This window comes from Amphiura filiformis, chromosome 3, assembly GCF_039555335.1.
Source record: "Amphiura filiformis chromosome 3, Afil_fr2py, whole genome shotgun sequence".
Classification (NCBI taxonomy): domain Eukaryota; kingdom Metazoa; phylum Echinodermata; class Ophiuroidea; order Amphilepidida; family Amphiuridae; genus Amphiura; species Amphiura filiformis.
In genome coordinates this window covers 2,568,900-2,587,989 of record NC_092630.1, presented here as the reverse complement: position 1 = coordinate 2,587,989, position 19,090 = coordinate 2,568,900, and the positions used below count along the sequence as shown (strand labels likewise).

The following is a 19,090-nucleotide window of genomic DNA, read 5'->3' as shown; positions in this document are numbered from 1 at the left end:
ACACTAATATTATTATGGCAATGATCAAGGTAAAATTCGCATCTTAAACAGAAGTTTTTCTCGAAATTAGCGCGTAAATATCCATTGTTTACTAATTATCAAGATCAAGTAGTGCTTTGTTCACTGATTTTGACCCCTCTATAGATATGTGGCAGATAATAAATTGTGTATCTTACAAGTTTCCATTTTCACACTAATTTGGCCATAATAAAAGTAAATTTTGGTCAATAATGGGTTTAAAAGATTAGGTCCAGATCAAATACATTGAAATTGTTGTCGATATTGTCCCGATTTTGAACCAGCGTAGTCTTTGTCAGAGACGCTCGGGAGGGACCCGCACCGAAGGGGGTGGGGGTTGGGGGTACGCACCGAAGGCACAAAACGAGGGCGAAGTCCGAACAGCGAGGGTAAGCTAGAGTGACTATCACAAGCTGCTCCCATTATCTGACCTGCATGCCATTACAGGCTGCGTTCTTGCTTTCGCCCGTCAGAGCACATATATTTTGATTACAAACCCCCTTTCAGAGAAACATTGGTAAAAGAAGACAAATTGAAGAAGGGGATCTGTAGCGTATTTTTGATATGCTATATTCCTAATTCCTATTGTCAAGATATATACCATTCCACCATACGAGCCATTTGCCCACGAAGCATGTTAACTTGTCTGACGTTCCGTCGATATTGAAAAGGAACCACCTGATTGAGACCCCGACGAAAGTCTCTCATACGCAAACCTGCTCCCGAAGAATTCTTTATATCTTGAAATGTTGGAATTCGGTTGTGTGGATTGCATGCGAGGAAATCGGCCTTTAAGAAAGTAACGAAGTTGCCAATATTGTTCATGTACTCTTGGTAGCGACTAGGTACTATAATGACCTTTCCGGTATCCAAAGCAGATCGTCGCATTACGTTATTCGCGGATGCATCCAATGAAGGCAACGATATGTCCATCGGTTTCAAAGGATTGTCAAAATTGGCTGTACCAGTAACGAGGTACCAATTCCAATGCTGAGTAACTAAATGTAGCAAATCTGTTCTCCGTATTGAGGAAATGCTTAAAAGCAACAAGCAGTTTGTGTGTACCTACGTAGTCGGCTACGTTTGATGTAAAAATGCGATCATATTTTGGTTGCGGCACACTTTTGTCCAGATCTCGACATTCCGTTACGACAAACAACACGCTTTGGTTTGTATTTGTCAAACGCAACACAGCTTGCTGTATTTGGTCACTGATGTAACAGTGGTACATATCAATGAGAGATGCTCTTTTAGCGAACTTTTGAACCAACAGGTGATCCCATGTACCAAACGGATGGAGGTCTGGGGGCACACAGTAGACGAATTCAAGGTGCTCTGGGTACTTGAAGATTGTGTTGACATCTACGTGTATTTTTCTGTCAACAAAACCCGTAAGTGTTGGATTTCCATATTCTAAATAGTGTCTTCTAGCTCCTGATGTAGCAATGAAAATCCCGTCTCTTAGCCATTCTTCAAATGACTCAACATATTCGGTGTTAAGCTCTTTCTTGTATTCATCTAGTAGAGGAGTCAAGTTATTTCTAGTCCTTATCCATTTCTGACGTTGCTGGTACAGATTTATGTAGTTTGGGTTTCGACGACAGCTTTCAAGTGAGAGCCATTTTACCCACACCTTCTTGATTAGATTTAAATCTCCCTCTGAAATATCAATGATGCCCTGGGTTGTTTGACTTAGACCTTTGGAAGTCATTTGTATTAGCTTTCGTAGACACTCTGTAAGGAATTCATAATGATCATTTGACAGATGTAGTGAATACCATATTGTGGTCACAATTACCCCAATATCGCATTTATTCGCAAATGCTATCATCATGTACAAGAAAAGAACATTCCGTGCCTGTACGAGTGGATCAAAGTCATTCAAAGTTGTATGAAGTTTTCCACGAAATTCGGTTGGTAAACAGGTAGTAGTATGGATGAAATTTCTCAGATTGCCGCACCCAACTGAGAGTACGGAGTAATCTTTGGTTAGCGCTGGGTGTATGTCACCAGCAAATGTATCCGTCTTGTTGTATTCATTGTTCTTTAAATTCAGCATATCTATTGCAAGTGCGTTCCCGACATAAAATGGTTGTGGCAATGGTTTTCTGTGTTTGCTCTCTATAGTTGTACGTATTCGCTGCGCTGTGTATCGCACGCCTTTTCCATGCCTTCTGCAAGAACTTACATGGCTTGACCAGTCTTCTTGTTGGCATGATCTACCACAGTACCAAGTATTGATGCACCCAGAACACTGCAGAAAGAAGAGACACAAGTATGTTAGATGTTCAGTCGTTTTATTAAAGGAAGTCTCCGGGAATCACGACATTATGCCTTTAGTACACTCTAAATTTTACAACGGTTAATGTAGCTGTGAACAAATAGTTGAACCGTTTGTTGCAATCTCTTGATGCTGCGTACTTTGAATAAACATGTGTACATGCAGTGCTTATATGATATAATTACCATTAAATGGTCACATGTGTCAAAATTAGTCTTTTGGTAAAGGGCTCGTGATTGTTAGAAGAAAAATTACACCATGTATTTTCGGGACAAAGTGCACTAACACATAGTTGTCCCGAAAGTATGCGTTTTTATTTTTGGGACAATTATGTGTTAGGGCAGTATAAATAGCCAATAAATTACTTTTACCAATTACGAGTCTTTTTCCAAAAGACAATTGACACATATGGCTGCTTTATTGGATTTATATTGTAATATAGGCACTATAATTATGTACACAGGTTTATTCAAAGTACCGTTAAGTACGTAGCATCAAGACAGTGCAACAATCAGTTCAACCATTTGTCACAACAACATTATCCGTTGCAAAATTTAGAGTGTATGTTAGAAAAGTAATTATCAAGCACGAATCACGTGGTTTTATTTAAAACAAACTCATATTGACCATATAAACGAATAAAACAGTCGTCTCTCAACAATTTTCTCGCGCCGAAATTGTCTAGGGCAATGACGTCATGGTCATTTGTGCTCAACTGTCACCACCCTTCATTGTATTACTGGGACGTCATTGCACCAGACAATTTCGGCACCCGGGAATTTTGAATGTCGCGTGTTGCGACACGACTGTTTTTATGGTCAATGAGTTTGCTTAAAATTCATTCATTTGTTTTCATTTCATTCGGCTGCGAAGCAGGCGACTACAAAGTTTCTCCATGTACTACGATTGTAATAAATGATCACATATTTTGGTATTTCGTTTTGTTTCCGTTTTTTGTCTCCTTTTCCTCTCCTACGGTACCTGTGAACTTATTATTATTATTATTATTATTATTATTATTATTATCATCAGAGTAGCATAATCCGCAAATCGAAATGAAAAACCATATTAGCTTCCCGATATGCCATTACATTCAACATGTTCAAGGCTATAATTAATTTGTTTTGCTCGACTTGTAATAATCTTTAAAGATTCGATATTTGGATCGCTTATCAAAAAAAGCCGGTTTAAGGTATGTACAATTACATACTGTAAGGGATGAAATCAAAACTCAACCGGCGGTTGACCGCCAGTTCCGTTCTTTCCGTCCTGTGTCTATTGTTCTAAACAATGGAAACCAGACGGAACCGACGATCAACCGCCGGTTGAGATTTGATTTCATTCCTAACGTTTACTTAAAAGTCACTATATTTAATACCTCGAGAAACTTTCTTGCTGGTCTAATTTCTCCGCATTGTAAGTTGCTGCATTGTTTATGTCCCCACTCTTCACATTCTGGTACACTATGTCTGAAGACATCAGAAACACAGCATACTTGAGAGCAGTAGACCGCAATCCAACAGTACTTGCAGTAGACAGGACTACCATCTATACGCTTTTCACATCTCCAACAATGTCCACGCTGTACATCCATCGTGATGATACCCGAAGTAGGTAGAAGCGGTACAACTAGAAACGAAATAATATACTTTACTTCTGCTTTTCACCAGAAAATACCATTGACTTCTTGCTCATCGAAGATAAAGTCCTCTGGCTGTGCCTTGTGAATACCCGAAGTAGGTAGAACTTAGAAGCGGGTACAACTAGATACGAAATAATATACAATGTACTTTACTTCTGCTTTTCACCAGAAATAACGATTGACTTCTTGCTCATCGAAGATAAAGTCCTCTGGCTGTGCCTTTGGTTATCATAAACAGCAATTAGGGGCATATGCTAAGGCATACTCACAATGTTTTGCCGCGGAGCTGCCCACAACACGCCACATCAACGTGACCACAGCAATCTGTGGGACGTGATATTGCACATTTATATTTCCTGCGGAGCATGATACTGCATTGCTTTTATATATTACTTGATACCCAGTCCCGGGTTTCTTGTTATACATCATACATGTCCCTCCCCGGGGTGGGGAACTCAAGAGTACGACACTAGGGACCCGGGACTAGGGATCTAGCGGTGGGGATTTTTGTTAGCAAAAGGTGTCATTCAGTGTGGGCTCCAAGAAAATGGGTGACATTGAGTGTATGGGAACGCTAAAAATGAGTGTCATTAACAGTGAAAAAGTACCTTTTGGGCAAAAATGTGCAAAACTTTGTGAAATGTGCAATTTTGATGCCAAAATGTATACAAAAATGTTTTTAAACATTCGTTCAAAATACGCGCGAAGAGGTTCATTGGGTGTAAGATGGTGAATAAAGGGGGTCATCGGGTGGCAGATTTGCAGAAAAAAGGGGTCTATTGGCTGGCACATGACGTGTGCCAATATATGCTAGAACCCCCGGGTGAATCACAAAACATCTCAGGCCATCTTCATTAATAGTTTGTCTCAAAGCCCTTCCAAAGTTAAAACCCTAATGCGAAATGCGGTTTTTGAACTTAAAATTAAGAGAATCCTTATATTTTATATATTCCTTTGGATTATAACATATTTGGAAATACAGGCTGTAATGATCTTATTTATATCGTCGGTCGCAACACATAGTGGCGTAGAGTGATTTTCCACATTTTCCGTTTCACATAATGGCGTATAGGTTTAGAGCTAGTTATTATCCTATAATAGTTATTCCTTGTTTTGTTTGAATATTCAACTTTAATTTTAAATATCGCCGAGCGATAATAGTTGAGATGTATCGACTCCGTTACTAGTAGCATATCCTTCAAAAACGTTTTGCTCGGACACGCATTTTGTCCTTCACGTACGCCACTATGTGTTGCGACCGACGATATAGACAAAGTGTGTCAACATTTTCAATGTTTGAAAGGTAATTGAAAGTAATAAGCAGGATGACGTAATTTATTTTAGATTATCATTATAAATGTTATTACATAATATATAATGTCGCTCTATATTTTGAAACCCATGAAGCATATATTAATATCCGCCAGTTCCTAACTTCCTAAATTAAATTACCGACCAGAAATAGTTATGACTGTCAAATGCAAGTAACGGAGTAATTGAAGAGGGCTGCATATTGTCACCAAACCTGTTTAACATTTACTCAGATGCCCTGGGGGTCCTTGAAAGTTTTGTACAGGGATGTGCCACGCAGACTTTCTAATCTTGACTTTCTCTATATCTACTTTTTGCTGTTTTTGCCACTCATGCCAACGTATACCAATTTTTCACATAAAACACCCAAATAGCACCCAAATTTGTCCTAATTGGGCACTAAGAGGCATTTGGACCAAATGCGCCCATTGGTCTCCGAAAACCCACCCATCGATATACCGAAATCGCTGAAAAGGTACCCCAAAACCTTGGCACATCCTTGTATACCTTCAACCAGTAAGCCCCTCTCCCCCACCCGGGCTCAGAAGACATCATAAGAGAAGCCTTGGACGGGTTTACTGGTGGAGTGAAATTTGACAGTGGTTGCTATCAGTCATTACAAAATGAAATAATGATCCATAACAGAGAGATTTGAAAAGGTTGACTATATAATGGGTTGCATATCATTAATAAACTGTGAACGAATAAGAGTATAAGCAAAACATATCATAAAGCAGTGAACATGAGGTGAAACTCATCTTCAATACAATTCATCGCTCAGACATTGTCGGATGACATAGTGGCGTATCACGAAAATGGTCATTTTGACATAATCGCATTTGAAATTAAAATGTCCCCTTTTCTTGTATGAGTTAGATACCAAATGAACGGAGATCCGGAGGTACAATATACGAAGTCAAGCTTTTCTGGGGTTTTCAATGGGGAGTTGTTATCTGTGTACTTTAGCCTGTCACAAAGAGTATGGTAGACATGGTAGATGAGTAATTACGTTCTCTTTCACCTTTGTCATGTTTATGTCTTTCAGCTAAACAAAATCTAAAGGGATCTTTAATGTCGAGGGTTTTAATTGCAGCGTCTTAATTCTTAATTAGTATTGTAAAGGTATATACCATTCCGCCATACGAGCCATTTGCCCACGAAGCATGTTAACTTGTCTGACGTTCCGTCGATATTGAAAAGGAACCACCTGATTGAGACCCCAACGAAAATCTCTCATACCTGCACCTGAAGAAGGTTTTACGCATCTTGAAATGTTGGGATCGGATTGTGCGGATTGCATGCTTGGAAATCGGCCTTTAAGAAAGTAACGAAGTCGCCAATATTGTTCATGTACTCTTGGTATAAATGACCAGGCACTATGGAATTCGCTATCAAAAGCTTTCCCGTGTCAAAAGCAGCCCGTCGCATTACGTCATTTGCAGATCCATCCAATGAACACAACAATATAGGTCCATGGGGTTTAACGGATTGTTAAAATTAGCTGTACTAATATAGAGGTACCAATTCCAATTTTGAGTAACCAATGTAGCAAATCTGTTCTCCGTATTGAGAAACCGCTTAAAAGTAAACAGAAGATTTTGTGTACCTACGTAGTCGGCTATGTTGGACGTGAAAATGTGATTATATTTTCTCGACATTCCGTTACGACAAACAACACGCTTTGGTTTGTATTTGTCAAACGCAAGACGGCTTGCTGTATTTGGTCACTGATGTAACCATGCGCGTATTTTATTATTATTTTTTGGGGGGGGGGGGGGCTTTGGGGGCGCGAGCCCCCGGGTAAAAGCAGGGGGCGGCCAAAACGAAGGGGCGGCGGAAGAAGCAGGTGCGGCAAAAACAGGGGGCGGCAAAACGAAGGGGCGGCAAAAAGAATTAGTGAAGAAAAAAGGGCGGAAAAAATGGTACTATACAAAATGTGTTGCTTTTAGGGCGCTAGCGCCTATAAACCTTTTTTTTGGGGGCAAAATTTTCTTCAGCCCCCGGGGTAGGAGCGGCCACGGTTCGCCACTGCCACAGTGGTACATATCAATGAGAGATGCTCTTTTAGCGAACTTTTGAACCAACAGGTGATCCCATGTACCAAACGGATGGAGGTCTGGGGCACACAGTAGGCGAAGTCAAGCTGCTCCGGGTGTTTGAAGATTGAGTCGGCATCTACGCGTATGTTTCTGTCAATAGTTATGGTTCCCGCAAAACTTGGATCTACATACTGAAAGAACACAAAACCGGTAAGGGTTGGGTTTCCATATCCCAAATGTTGTCTCCTGAATGATTGATGTAACAAAAAAAAATCAGTCTCTTAGCCATTCTTCAAATGATCTCGCATCTTCGGTGTTAAGTTTAGTTTTCTTGTATTCTTCTAGTAGAAGCTAGTAGAGGAGTCATGATATTCCTAGTTCCTACCCATTTATGACGTTGCTGTTACAGGTCGATATAAATTTAGTTTCGGTTTGACGACAGCATTCAAGTGAGAGCCATTTTACCCACACCTTCTTGATTAGATTTAAATCTTCCGCCGAAATATCAATGATGCCCTGGGTTGCGTGAGGAATTCATAATGATCCTTTGACAGATGTAGTGAATACCATATTGTGGTCACAATTGCACCAATATCGCGTTTATTCACAAATGCTATCATCATGTACAAGAAAAGGACATTCCGTGCCTGCACGAATGGATCAAAGTCATTCAACATGTTCAAGTTGTATGAAGTTTTCCCCTACTTGGTAAACAAGTAGCAGTATGGATGACATTTCTCAGATTGCCGCACGTACGTACGTACTAAGAGTACGGAATAATCTTTGGTCAGCGGTCAGCGCTGGGTGTCACGGTGCCACTAGCATACTCTTCCGTCGCGTTGTTTTCATTGTTCTTTAAGTTAAGCAATTCTATTGCAAGTGCGTTTCTGACATAACAAGTTGTGGCATTGGTGTTTTATGCTTGCTCTCTATGGTAGTACGTATTCACTGAGCTGCGAATTGCATTTCTTCTTTATGACTTTTGCAAGAGATCTCATGATTTGGCTCATCTTCTTGTCGGCATGATTTACCACAGTACCACGTACCAACGCATCCGGAACACTGCAAAAAGAGACAAAAATCCGTCAACATAACACATTAATTCAACAATATAAATCATACTTAAAAGCTCTTAAACAGGGTTGGATTGGATTATCGTGGCGGCCCGAGAGCATAGAGAGGTTAGTCTAATTCAGCTCATGATAGTATTTTTGTTCAACGTACGAAAGAAAGACTACAAAATGTTCAGATCATAGGCACTGAAAGGTTCCGATCATTTTCACCATTTTGAAATTACTATATTAAGGCCAATAGGCAATGAAACCGGCCCAAAATACCGTGGCCTATAGGAAAATTTCCTGACAAAATACTAGTAGCATATTTCCCTATGGCAAGTGGCCCAACTATGCACCATGACTTTAACAGAAACCAGTGGTAACTGGCTGATTGTCATTGGGCTATTCCAGAAAATAGATGCACACCCCCTATAGAGGAGTTCGGATATCCGGACTTTTTGTCCAGTCGTGACTGTTGGAAATCCAGACTTTTAAAGTGCCCAAAGGCAAAAAAATCCGGCAGAAAAATAGTTCAAAATCAGTAATCCTCAATTTGAGAGCTAATTTTCAACATTTCCGTGATTTTTCCTTAATTTGATTGGATTTCCAAGCTTTTTCCAGTAATATTGGCAACTGGAATTCCAGTCGTTTTCAGAAAGCAGATTTGGAAATCCGGACATTTCTTTGATTGAAAATTTACTCCTCTATAGGGGGTGTGCACCTATTTTCTGGAATAGCCCATTATAGTAGCGACATTCCGCAAGGCTTGTATTAGAACAAAATGAAAACCCAGATTGCGGAGTAACCATAAACTTCGGGGCTATAATTCAACTTCATTATTTAGCTATTATTGGACCAGAAATTCCAAATACAGCAACTCTTTCGACTGCACAACAATTATCAGTTCCGCGGTATTTGGTTACTGACCACAGATCAAAAGTTGTTCTCCGTCAGATCGAGGGAGGGGTGGGGTTACCTTTGCATTTTACCCTGTATCCGTTTTACATTATGAAGTGCGGGTTAAGTGTCAAGGCAAGTCACTGCGTCTACATCACCTCAATTTCTCCGCATTGTGAGTTGCTGCATTGTTTATGTCCTTACTCTTCACATTCTGGGTGGGGGGGCACTCACATACCATTATGTGTTGTCATCCTCAAGCAGCCCCTCAGATTTCCAACGCTAAACACCGACCTTCATTGAGTGAAAAAAGAACCCTTATCACTGACCTTGGAGCAAAATAGGAACCCTTTTGACTGATCAACTCAAAACTATATACACCTTTTCACTGATACAAAAAATTAAGCCCGATATGGGCTTAAATATTTGTTGCTGTGTATGTAAAATACCAGTTGGAAAACGGCTTCCGACAAAACATGAAAATCACTACCCTTAACATGCTTAAGGTCAGTAAGGGGTCACTTCTGGTCCAAAATGAAATACATGCGTGTTTTAACTTCTAACACAAACAACATAGCAGGGTGGCGCCACTTGCACACATGCATTGGCATTAGTCAGTGTCTCTGTGTCCAAATTTGGGGTCAAAGGTTATTAAAGGTTTACTTCCGGTCAGAGACGAAATACCTACAAATTGCCTCGTATGCAACAAACATTATAACAGAGTGATATATGCTACTTTAATATTGCACACATGCATTGACATTAGCCAGTGGGTTTGTCACAAATGTGTATCTATCTTTAGGGCAAAGGTCAAAACAGCTGTTGTATCGCAAGACTACTACACTTCTAGTTTGATATGGTTCGGGTTTGATATGGTTCAATTTCTCATTGCCAATCCCGTGGATCGGACTGGATCCTAGTTCCTAATAAATATTGAACACTCCCTTTACAAGCTTTTACACGACCAGTGAGTGTGAGTACTACCATATTGTATTTCCCGAAGTATAGCGTTTGAATTGCAAATTGGACTTGAACAATAGCTAACAATGAGGTTGTAAAGTAGTAACAAAATGACTGAATCAAGCAAGGAACTAAAATCAGGTAAGCATTTTATGATATAGATTTACGTGTGTGATAAACTGTAAAACACGATAAGCGATTACCAATTTAAGCAAGGACCCAAAGTAAAATATCCAATAGTTCATATGCATATTAAGCTCTATAATATTCCTCGACCCTAGTAATCCCAGGATTCGTTATCGTCGTGTAGTGCACGACATGACACTGAACGACTACAAAATGTGTAGTAAAATGGCGGTTTTGATGTTCAATGCAATCACAAATATTCATAGGCCTAGTACCGGGATATACCATTAGCTACCAGTATACAATACACTTAGAGGACACCCATAGGCATTCACTATCATTATGATCTGAGGCCAAAAACAAATGTTTGGTTGCCCTCAGCCACCGACCGGCAAAATTAGAAATCTTGGGTCGGGTTTGTTTTCAATCACTTTTTTTAGAAGTAACCCAGCAAACACAAAACGTTTTCGACATCATTCGCAAAAGCCTAAAAGGTTGTCAGAAAACGTTTAAATGTCGGGTTGTATAAAGGGTACATTAATGGTATAAAACGTTTTCATAACATTAAAAACATTTGTTGGTAATTTACTGCACAGCAAACACAAATGTTTTACAGAAAACATTTAAATGTCGGGTTATATACAGGGTATAAAAACGTTATAATAACATTCCAAAAACATTTTTGAAAACTTGGTACAAATCATTCTAAACAGAATGTTATTTTGGGGTTGAAAACAATTTGGCAAAGAATGTTTGCCCAAAATATTTACAATAACGTTTTTAAAATGTTTTCACGACCTTTATACATTTAAATGTTATTAAAACGTTTTGTAAAAAACATTTTAAGAACATTTCTTTGTTTGCTGTGTGCAAATATTTTAACATAATGTTATTTAACTGTTGACAAAATATTTGACCAAAAATGTTTGCAAAATAGTTTACAATGACATTTCGAAAACATTTTTAAAATATTGTTGTAGTGTGTTTTCATACAAAACGTTTTAACACGATTTCATGACCTTTATATGACCCGACATTTTAATGTTATTATAACGTTTTTACCTAAACCAAAACCCAAAATATAACTTATTTAAAACGTTTTAAAAACGTTTTTGTGTTTGCTGAGAACCTTACAATTCTCGCTATTCGCAATAAGGGCGCCGCCAGCGGTTTGCGATGTAATCGTGATGTATCATGGGAAAAGGTCGACATCAAGTCCGCGCAATACGAATATTACCATGCTATTATATAGGAACACGTGACAATATTTTTTTAGTTTGTCAAAATAAAGGTGTTACACGCGAATCGATAATACAATAATACTCAATAATGTGATTTGAAATGTGCACAATTAATTTTTCTCTATCGATTTGCGTGTAATACCGTTATATTGACAAACTAAAAATATTGTCACGTGTTCCTATGTAATAGCATGGTAATATTCGTATTGCGCGGACTTGGATGTCGACCTTTTCCCATGATACATCACGATTTTCCCATGATACATCACGATTACATCGCAAACCGCTGGCGGCGCCCTTATTGCGAATAGCGAGAATTCGGAGAGTATCAAGGACATTTTATATTTGTTATTCACTCAGCTTGTTTAAATGCATATTTGATTAAAAACAGGCAGTATTTGCACTGAAATGCGGTCCAAAAATGCAACAAAAAAAAAAAATCTTAAAATCGATTGTCAATACTAGCCTTTACAAAATGGAGGAAAAATGACGGAAGAGCCCATGGAAAAAAAAGAAGAGGGAAAAAAAAAAGGATCGACCTACAGATCTTCCACATTTTTGTCTTGGAAGGGCAACCACTTTGCACACTGAAGTTATCATGTCGTTTCTCAAAGGGTAACAATGTCAACATTTCAAATTCAAAGGGAAAATATATCTAGCATGTCTCGAGAAATTATCAAATAATGCAAATATCGTGAATGACAAGAACTAGTCATTTAAAAATACCTACATTATGCCGCCATTTCAAGCCCCAATTAAAAAAAGGTTGTTGATCTTTGTTATCAGGTTCTCAACTTTTATCACTAAAATATAACATTTTCTTCATAATAGAGCTATTTCAAGACCCGACAGTTCCTGGACCTACTACAGCTGTGTTATCAGCATTAGCAACACGTCTGAACTATTCACTAAGCGACGACGAACTAAAACAATGCCATTCTCTTATAACTGATGCCCTTAAGGGTTTCAACCGCCTTGACCATCTTGTGGAACCAACTTTACCTGTGAAGTATCCACGGACTCCGGGTTACAGACCTACTGCTGAGGAAAACCCTTATCATGCTTGGTAAGTAAAGTAAGGCATTGAAGTCACGTATGTCTTATGAAGTGAAGTGACATACAGGATGCCTGTTTGAAAAATGTTCATTTGATACCAACGCTCGTTTCCAGAACCATTTCTGATTTTAATAAATATACGCTTCTTTCTATTGTGACGACTTACCATACAATAAGACATGGTGCAATTGTACAATACCTTACAATGTGTTTACTATTTCAAGGTATTGGAAATCCACCATTAAAGGAGCTGACAGTGGTAAATTATCAGGCAAGACGATTGCCATAAAGGATAATGTAATGGTAGCCGGAGTACCAATGATGAACGGATGTCGTGCTTTGGAAGGAACAATACCAGATGTTGATGCAACCGTTGTTACGAGGCTTCTAGATGCTGGTAAGTCGACAGAAATGCCTATACGGTACTCTAATTCTTCTTCTTCTTTTGAATATTCCCAACACTTCAGTTGAAGCAAAACGAGAAAGAAAGTTTGGTGTGCGCGACAAAGCTTTCTTGCAAATTGATAGTTCTTTGGTACTTCTGGACATCAAAAGTGTTGTCTTTGATGAAGAGATAAACTTGAAGTTAAAAAGTATGAAACAATGTGACATTCAGAAATACAACTCCTAATATATTCCATTTCTCATTAAAAAAAACTATTTTATGTAACTATATTGCTTCGTGTTTATATTCATTTCCATAATGTATTTTAAATAACTTGCGATTTGCATTAAATGGTGGTACGGTGCGTTTTTAATTTTTGCAGGTGGCACTATTCTTGGTAAAGCAACATGTGAAAACCTGTGTTTGTCAGGGTGTAGTTTCACTACAGGATATGGCCCAGTGCTAAACTTTTACGATAAAGCACGATCGGCAGGAGGATCCAGTAGTGGAAATGCAGTTTTGGTAATTTTGGTAACATTGTTATACCTATTAGCCTATTGACTAGTAAAAAGCATTTATGCTCATTATACATGAACCTTTAATAATATAATACAGTTTCTCACAATTTAGGTCATGACGAGGGAAGTGGATATGGCAATAGGTGGTGATCAGGGTGGTTCGATCCGAGTGCCATCTTCATGGACTGGGTGTGTTGGATTGAAGCCTACATGGGGTTTGGTGCCATATACAGGTGCAATGTCCATTGAGCCAACACTTGACCACCTCGGACCCATGACGCGGACTGTCCATGATTGTGCTCTGATGTTGGAGGTATGTGGTAAAATATTTGTTAAAAGTTCGAAAAGTGCCCTACAGCACCCTCACACTTAAACCCCTTCCTGAAATTCAAGAATCTTTTGGATAACCACTAGACGAAGCATAAATGTTTCCTTATAGTGCCTAAAGATCCTTTGGTTGTTTCTTTAAGAACCATTATTAAATGATTCTTATTTTCTAGAGTATAGCATATGCACTTATTTGAAATATATAGCACCAGGAATGTCCAAAGTTTTAATACTTGATCAATTTCCGAGTCAATGACGGAAATGCCAATCTGTACTCTTATCTGTCTGCTGCATCGGCTATGAGAAAAATACGGCTTTGTGACTGTAGTCATGGTAGTTCAATGCATGTTTAGATCACTTTATACTTCTTCGTATTCTTGATCCATGACAATTACATGAAGCCCCACAAAGTATGGAACTTCAACATGTTGATTTGTTTTATTTTATAGGTGATTGCAGGATACGACGACGGATTGGATCACCGTCAACATCCCAAGATTAAAGTGCCAGAATACTCTAAAGAGGTATGTCTTTTCCCTCAATAAGCATGATAAGTGCAAGATCAATGTGTGTCGAGTTTTGCCATTCGGAAAAATCCACACGGTATTTAAAGGTACAATGTCAAAATCCGGATGTTTTCCCCGCCAGATTGAAGTAGACAACTTGAATGGTATGAAAATTGGGATTCTTCAGGAAGGATTTGGTCATGACGTATCCGAGGTGGCTGTGGATAGGATTGTAAGAGAAGCAGCACAGAAGTTGACGAGTGTTGGAGCTGAGGTCAAAGATGTTTCGATTCCAATCCACAAACATTGTGAGTAAATTTTGTTACTTGTCACCAATATGAGAATCTCATACATACATTGTACCCAGCAAACACAAAAGGTTTTAATAAATGTCAGGTTAGATATAAATCATGAATACGTTTTTTAAAACGTTATTGTAAAAAGTTGGGCAAACGTGTTTGCAAATTATTTTGCCAACAGTTAGATAACATTCTTGTTAGAATGTTTTGCATCACGTTTTCAAAAATGTTTTATAAATGTTATTAAAACGTTTTATACCCTCTACATAACCTGACATTTACACCTTTTGTGTAAAACATTAAAGCCCGCATTAAAGGCTGGGTAAGTACCAAATTTCTAACCTTAACAATAACAACGACAATGATGACTAATGGCGTGGACTTGGGAGGGGTGGAGGTTTGGGTAAAATACATGAAGCAGAGTAAATGTAGCGCAAATATGGTATTTTGACGCTTCAATGATGAAATGACATTAAACGTTAATCGCAGTGTTCATACTTATCAGTCGAAATTAAATTTTCTTTATCTTATAACATTTCACTTTATAGAATAATGTAAGTCGAAGGTTACGTTGCGATTTGTGTAAGAAGATTTTTTTTTAATTTGTATCTTGCAGCTTCGGCGATTTGGGTGGGAATAGGATGTGAAGGTTCGTACCACTGTATGCTCAGAGGATCTCGTAAGTTGGCTTCATTAAGTATAAATCTACATTATGATAGACCGAAGGTTATTTGTTTAAAGTTACTCAGTAACTTAGTAGCATGAGTTCCAATCACAAATTTGTGAATGCATTTAATGCAGAACCTTACTTTTTAGACATGCAACGCTGCGTCTGACACCACCGTACTTGCTGCCACTGACAAACGTAATACACTCGTAAAGGTCAGGAATCAGGAGTTAGAAAATATCCCACATTTATTTTGGTAATGTGGTACTTCTGCTCAATTTTGGAAGAAGGTTCAAGATAATATCTTTAAAAAAAGAGTTACTCTTACCATGAAGGATGTTCTGATGGGCATATTAGATGTTGATTATTGTCATTATAATTGTGTTGTTCTTCAGGGGAAAAAGTTTATTTATAATGCAAGATGTAATAAAAATAAGCTGGACATACAAGGTTTTAAAGGTATGCTTAACAATGTCGCCGAGACTGAAAAACACATTGCAAACAATAAAAGGTAAATTGTATGAATGGAATAAAAGATGGAACTCTATAAATATGTAATAACAAGTTACTTTCATCAATGTAATATTATTGTAATTATTCTGTATAATTGTGGCTTATATAACTATGTATAACTGAGATCATGTTTGATAAATAAATACACAGGGCACCTGGTGTGCTCTGTGGAAAGATAAAAAAAAAGTAAAGGTCAGGAATTTTCTTGGTGGGCCACAAGAGCTCTTGTTGGGCCACATTGGATTTATGTTTATGCTCATTAACTCTTTTGTCTCTTATTTTCCTAACTCTTTTTTTTTTATTTGATTTGTTCGGGTTTTGACCACCCTGGATAACCCAAGAAAGCCTCTATTGAAGCTTATTTCCATTGGGGTCCATTTGAACACCGGGACGGGTTGGGAACAGTCAGGGGTTAACACCCTACTCTTTTCGAAACTGGCTGCAAGATACATGTACAGGTATGGCTCTCTGTACACGGGACCGACGGCTTAACGTCCCCTCCGAAGGACGGAGTACTTTCATGATCATTTACCCAATTCTAAATGAACCATGGGGAGAGAGGAAGTCTGAATTTAATCTACAGAATTTGCCAATTAATTTCAGACTTTTTTTTTCCAAGTCAATATCCCAGCAAATCGCCACCGCCGGGAATCGAACCCAGGACCTCATGCACTAAAGGCAAGTACCCTAACCATTGCGCCACGCTCTCCCTTTTATTTATTTTTTTAGTCCAGGGACTTGGTTACAAAGGATATTATGCAACTAACTGCATGAAGACGATTGGCGCAGCTTTAAGACATGACACCAAGCATTTATCACCCACATATAAGGTAATCATCGATATAATGTCGATAGTAGACATGACACCAAGCATTTGTCACCCACATATAAGGTAATCATCGATATAATGTCGATAGTAGAGTCTCATTACAATACATTACCTTTAGCAACAGGCTCACAACGTTTGTGCAACGTTCGTGCGCGTGAGTCAGGCCTGATTTATCACCGAAAAAAAAAACCAATTTTATTTGTCCCTTTTCCTTTTTTTTTTTTCTTAAGCAATTAATAACCAATTAAATTGAAATTTTATGGAAATCGTACATGATATCTTTAATATTCTTGTGAGTCTCCTTCGTGTGAGAAATTAATTTCAGTCTGTCTTTATTTAGAAAATCATGCTTACTGGTGCATACCTTAACCAGACACTCCATGGACAATATTACGGACGTTGCCAGAATTTGAGACGCCTGTTACGCCAAGCTTATGATGATGTCCTGAATGATTATGACGTACTTATCATGCCAACCGTTCCTTTCGTATCTCAAAAACTGCCAAAAGAAAACGAGATGACATTCAAAGGTAGGTTTTACTTTGGGAACCTGTTTAGTTGTTTGTAGCAACGTATTTTTTTAAATCATCCTAGCGCGGCGTAGCTACTACTGGATGGGTGCCTACCCAACGCCGCCTTTGGGTCAGGGGCGTAGCCAGCTTTCTTGGTCAGGGGGGGCAAAATAAAATTTTGGGGGCACAGACGAAAAAATTGCAGTTGCATCATACAATACATAGAGACTGTATGTCTTCGAGCTTCCCGAAAAGGGCCTTATTGGGATGATGTGCGCGCGTAGCGCCAAAAAATGGTATTTTACACTATTTTCGCCCATTATTCGGCGAAAAAAGGGCTTTATTGTTACAATGGCATACTGGGAAGTACTGGGAATGGGCATACTGGAAAGTACAGTAAAAAGTATCATATGTGCTTACTATCGAGCGCTTTTGAAACATGCAAACATGAAGAGCCCATCCACAAAAGTTTAAAGGGTTTTGAGCAAATCATCGATACACATAGTTACGAACAGGTAAACCTGCAAATTTCAACCACATTAGCTCAGTTGGTAAAGCGCCGGACATATGCTAACTATCGAGTTTTGCAAACTTTTCTGACTCCAAGGGAGAAGAGGGAATCCCCGCCGGGAGAGAATCCACCCGTGTCATTCTATATCCTTGCCCCAGGCACCGGCGCTGTATACAAAACGTGATTCCCCTCCTACTTTAGCATGTTTAGATGAACTATAAAATTGAAATATTAATTTTCAATATAATTATTCTTACATTCTATGTCATAGATCGCTCGAATCTATCTGAAAATATGTTTCAAAACACCATGGCGGCTGATGTGACTGGTCATCCAGCACTTTCCATCAACGCAGGCTGGGTTGGTAAGCTACCCATTGGAATGATGATCGTAGGAAAACACTGGGATGAAACGACGGTCTTGAAAGTAGCACGCGCTCATGAAAAAATATGCAAATAAGCAAAACTTGATAAAGATCACACCAAGAAGAAAGATTTGAAACTATAGGCTGTATGATATGATATATGTTAAAACATAAAATGAGCAATGCCACTAGATTAAAAATGCTAGTTCCGATAGCTGAATCAATATCTTGTCCTGGTAAGTGCCCACGGACTCCCCAGCAAACACAAAACGTTTTCGACATCATTCGCAAAAGGTTAGAAAAGGTTGCCTGAAAACGTTTAAATGTCGGGTTCTCTAAAGAACATATAAGGGTATAAAAAATTTTTATTTTGTTTAAAAACCCCGTTTTAAAACGTTTCCATAACCTTTATATAACCCAACATTTAATATTATTAAAACATTTTTATCTCGGCCAAAACCCAAAATATAACATGTTTAAAACGTTGTAAAAACATTTTTGTGTTTGCTGGGTCAGTAGCAGTAGCGCAAACTGAATAAAAATCAAAACAACGTGGGTACAAGATGGGAGGCTAGGTGGTGAACTCTGACAGAACGCCTTGTTTGGCATTCGTATGATTGCTTTGAATCACCAATTGGAATGGACCCATCAAGATATCGCCTTATCTTACACCGTTGGATTTCTTCTTGTGGGCTATCTGAAATCAAAGGTTTTTACAGGTCCTCAACTCCTGCAGACCTTCATGAACTCCAGAACATATTAACTTTTTGCATAAGTTGACATACACAGGCAGGAGAGAACTCTCTTTAGACGTGGTGTGAATGCACCCCAGTTTTGACGCATTCCATTGGTTGTGAAACTGATATGCCCACTTGGGACCCTTGGAAGTCGCTCCAGAATATCACTGCACCCCAGTTTTGACGCATTCCATTGGTTGTGAAACTGATATGCCAACTTGGGACCCTTCAAAGTCGCTCCAGAATATGTTCTATTCTGGACGGCAACACGCTTCAGAATATTCTTGGGTACTTAG

General features: G+C 38.7%; 2 protein-coding genes across 2 annotated transcripts; one reads left to right on the top strand and one right to left on the bottom strand.

The window, feature by feature from the left end:
* Positions 1-593: 593 nt before the first annotated feature.
* Positions 594-3,893, bottom strand: LOC140147795 (uncharacterized). The gene is given in 3 exon segments (XM_072169541.1): positions 594-1,020; positions 1,022-2,272; positions 3,678-3,893. Coding segments are annotated over 3 exon segments (1,881 nt in total). The 3' UTR covers positions 594-606.
* A 6,186-nt stretch (positions 3,894-10,079) lies between these two features.
* On the top strand, positions 10,080-18,653 carry LOC140147858 (amidase-like). Its single transcript, XM_072169630.1, has 11 exons — positions 10,080-10,344; positions 12,402-12,636; positions 12,851-13,023; positions 13,394-13,533; positions 13,642-13,842; positions 14,306-14,380; positions 14,505-14,670; positions 15,278-15,340; positions 16,571-16,671; positions 17,011-17,200; positions 17,965-18,653. Exons 1-11 carry the CDS (start codon positions 10,314-10,316, stop codon positions 18,150-18,152), a joined length of 1,563 nt encoding a protein of 520 aa, XP_072025731.1. The 5' UTR covers positions 10,080-10,313; the 3' UTR covers positions 18,153-18,653.
* The last annotated feature ends 437 nt before the right edge of the window (positions 18,654-19,090 follow it).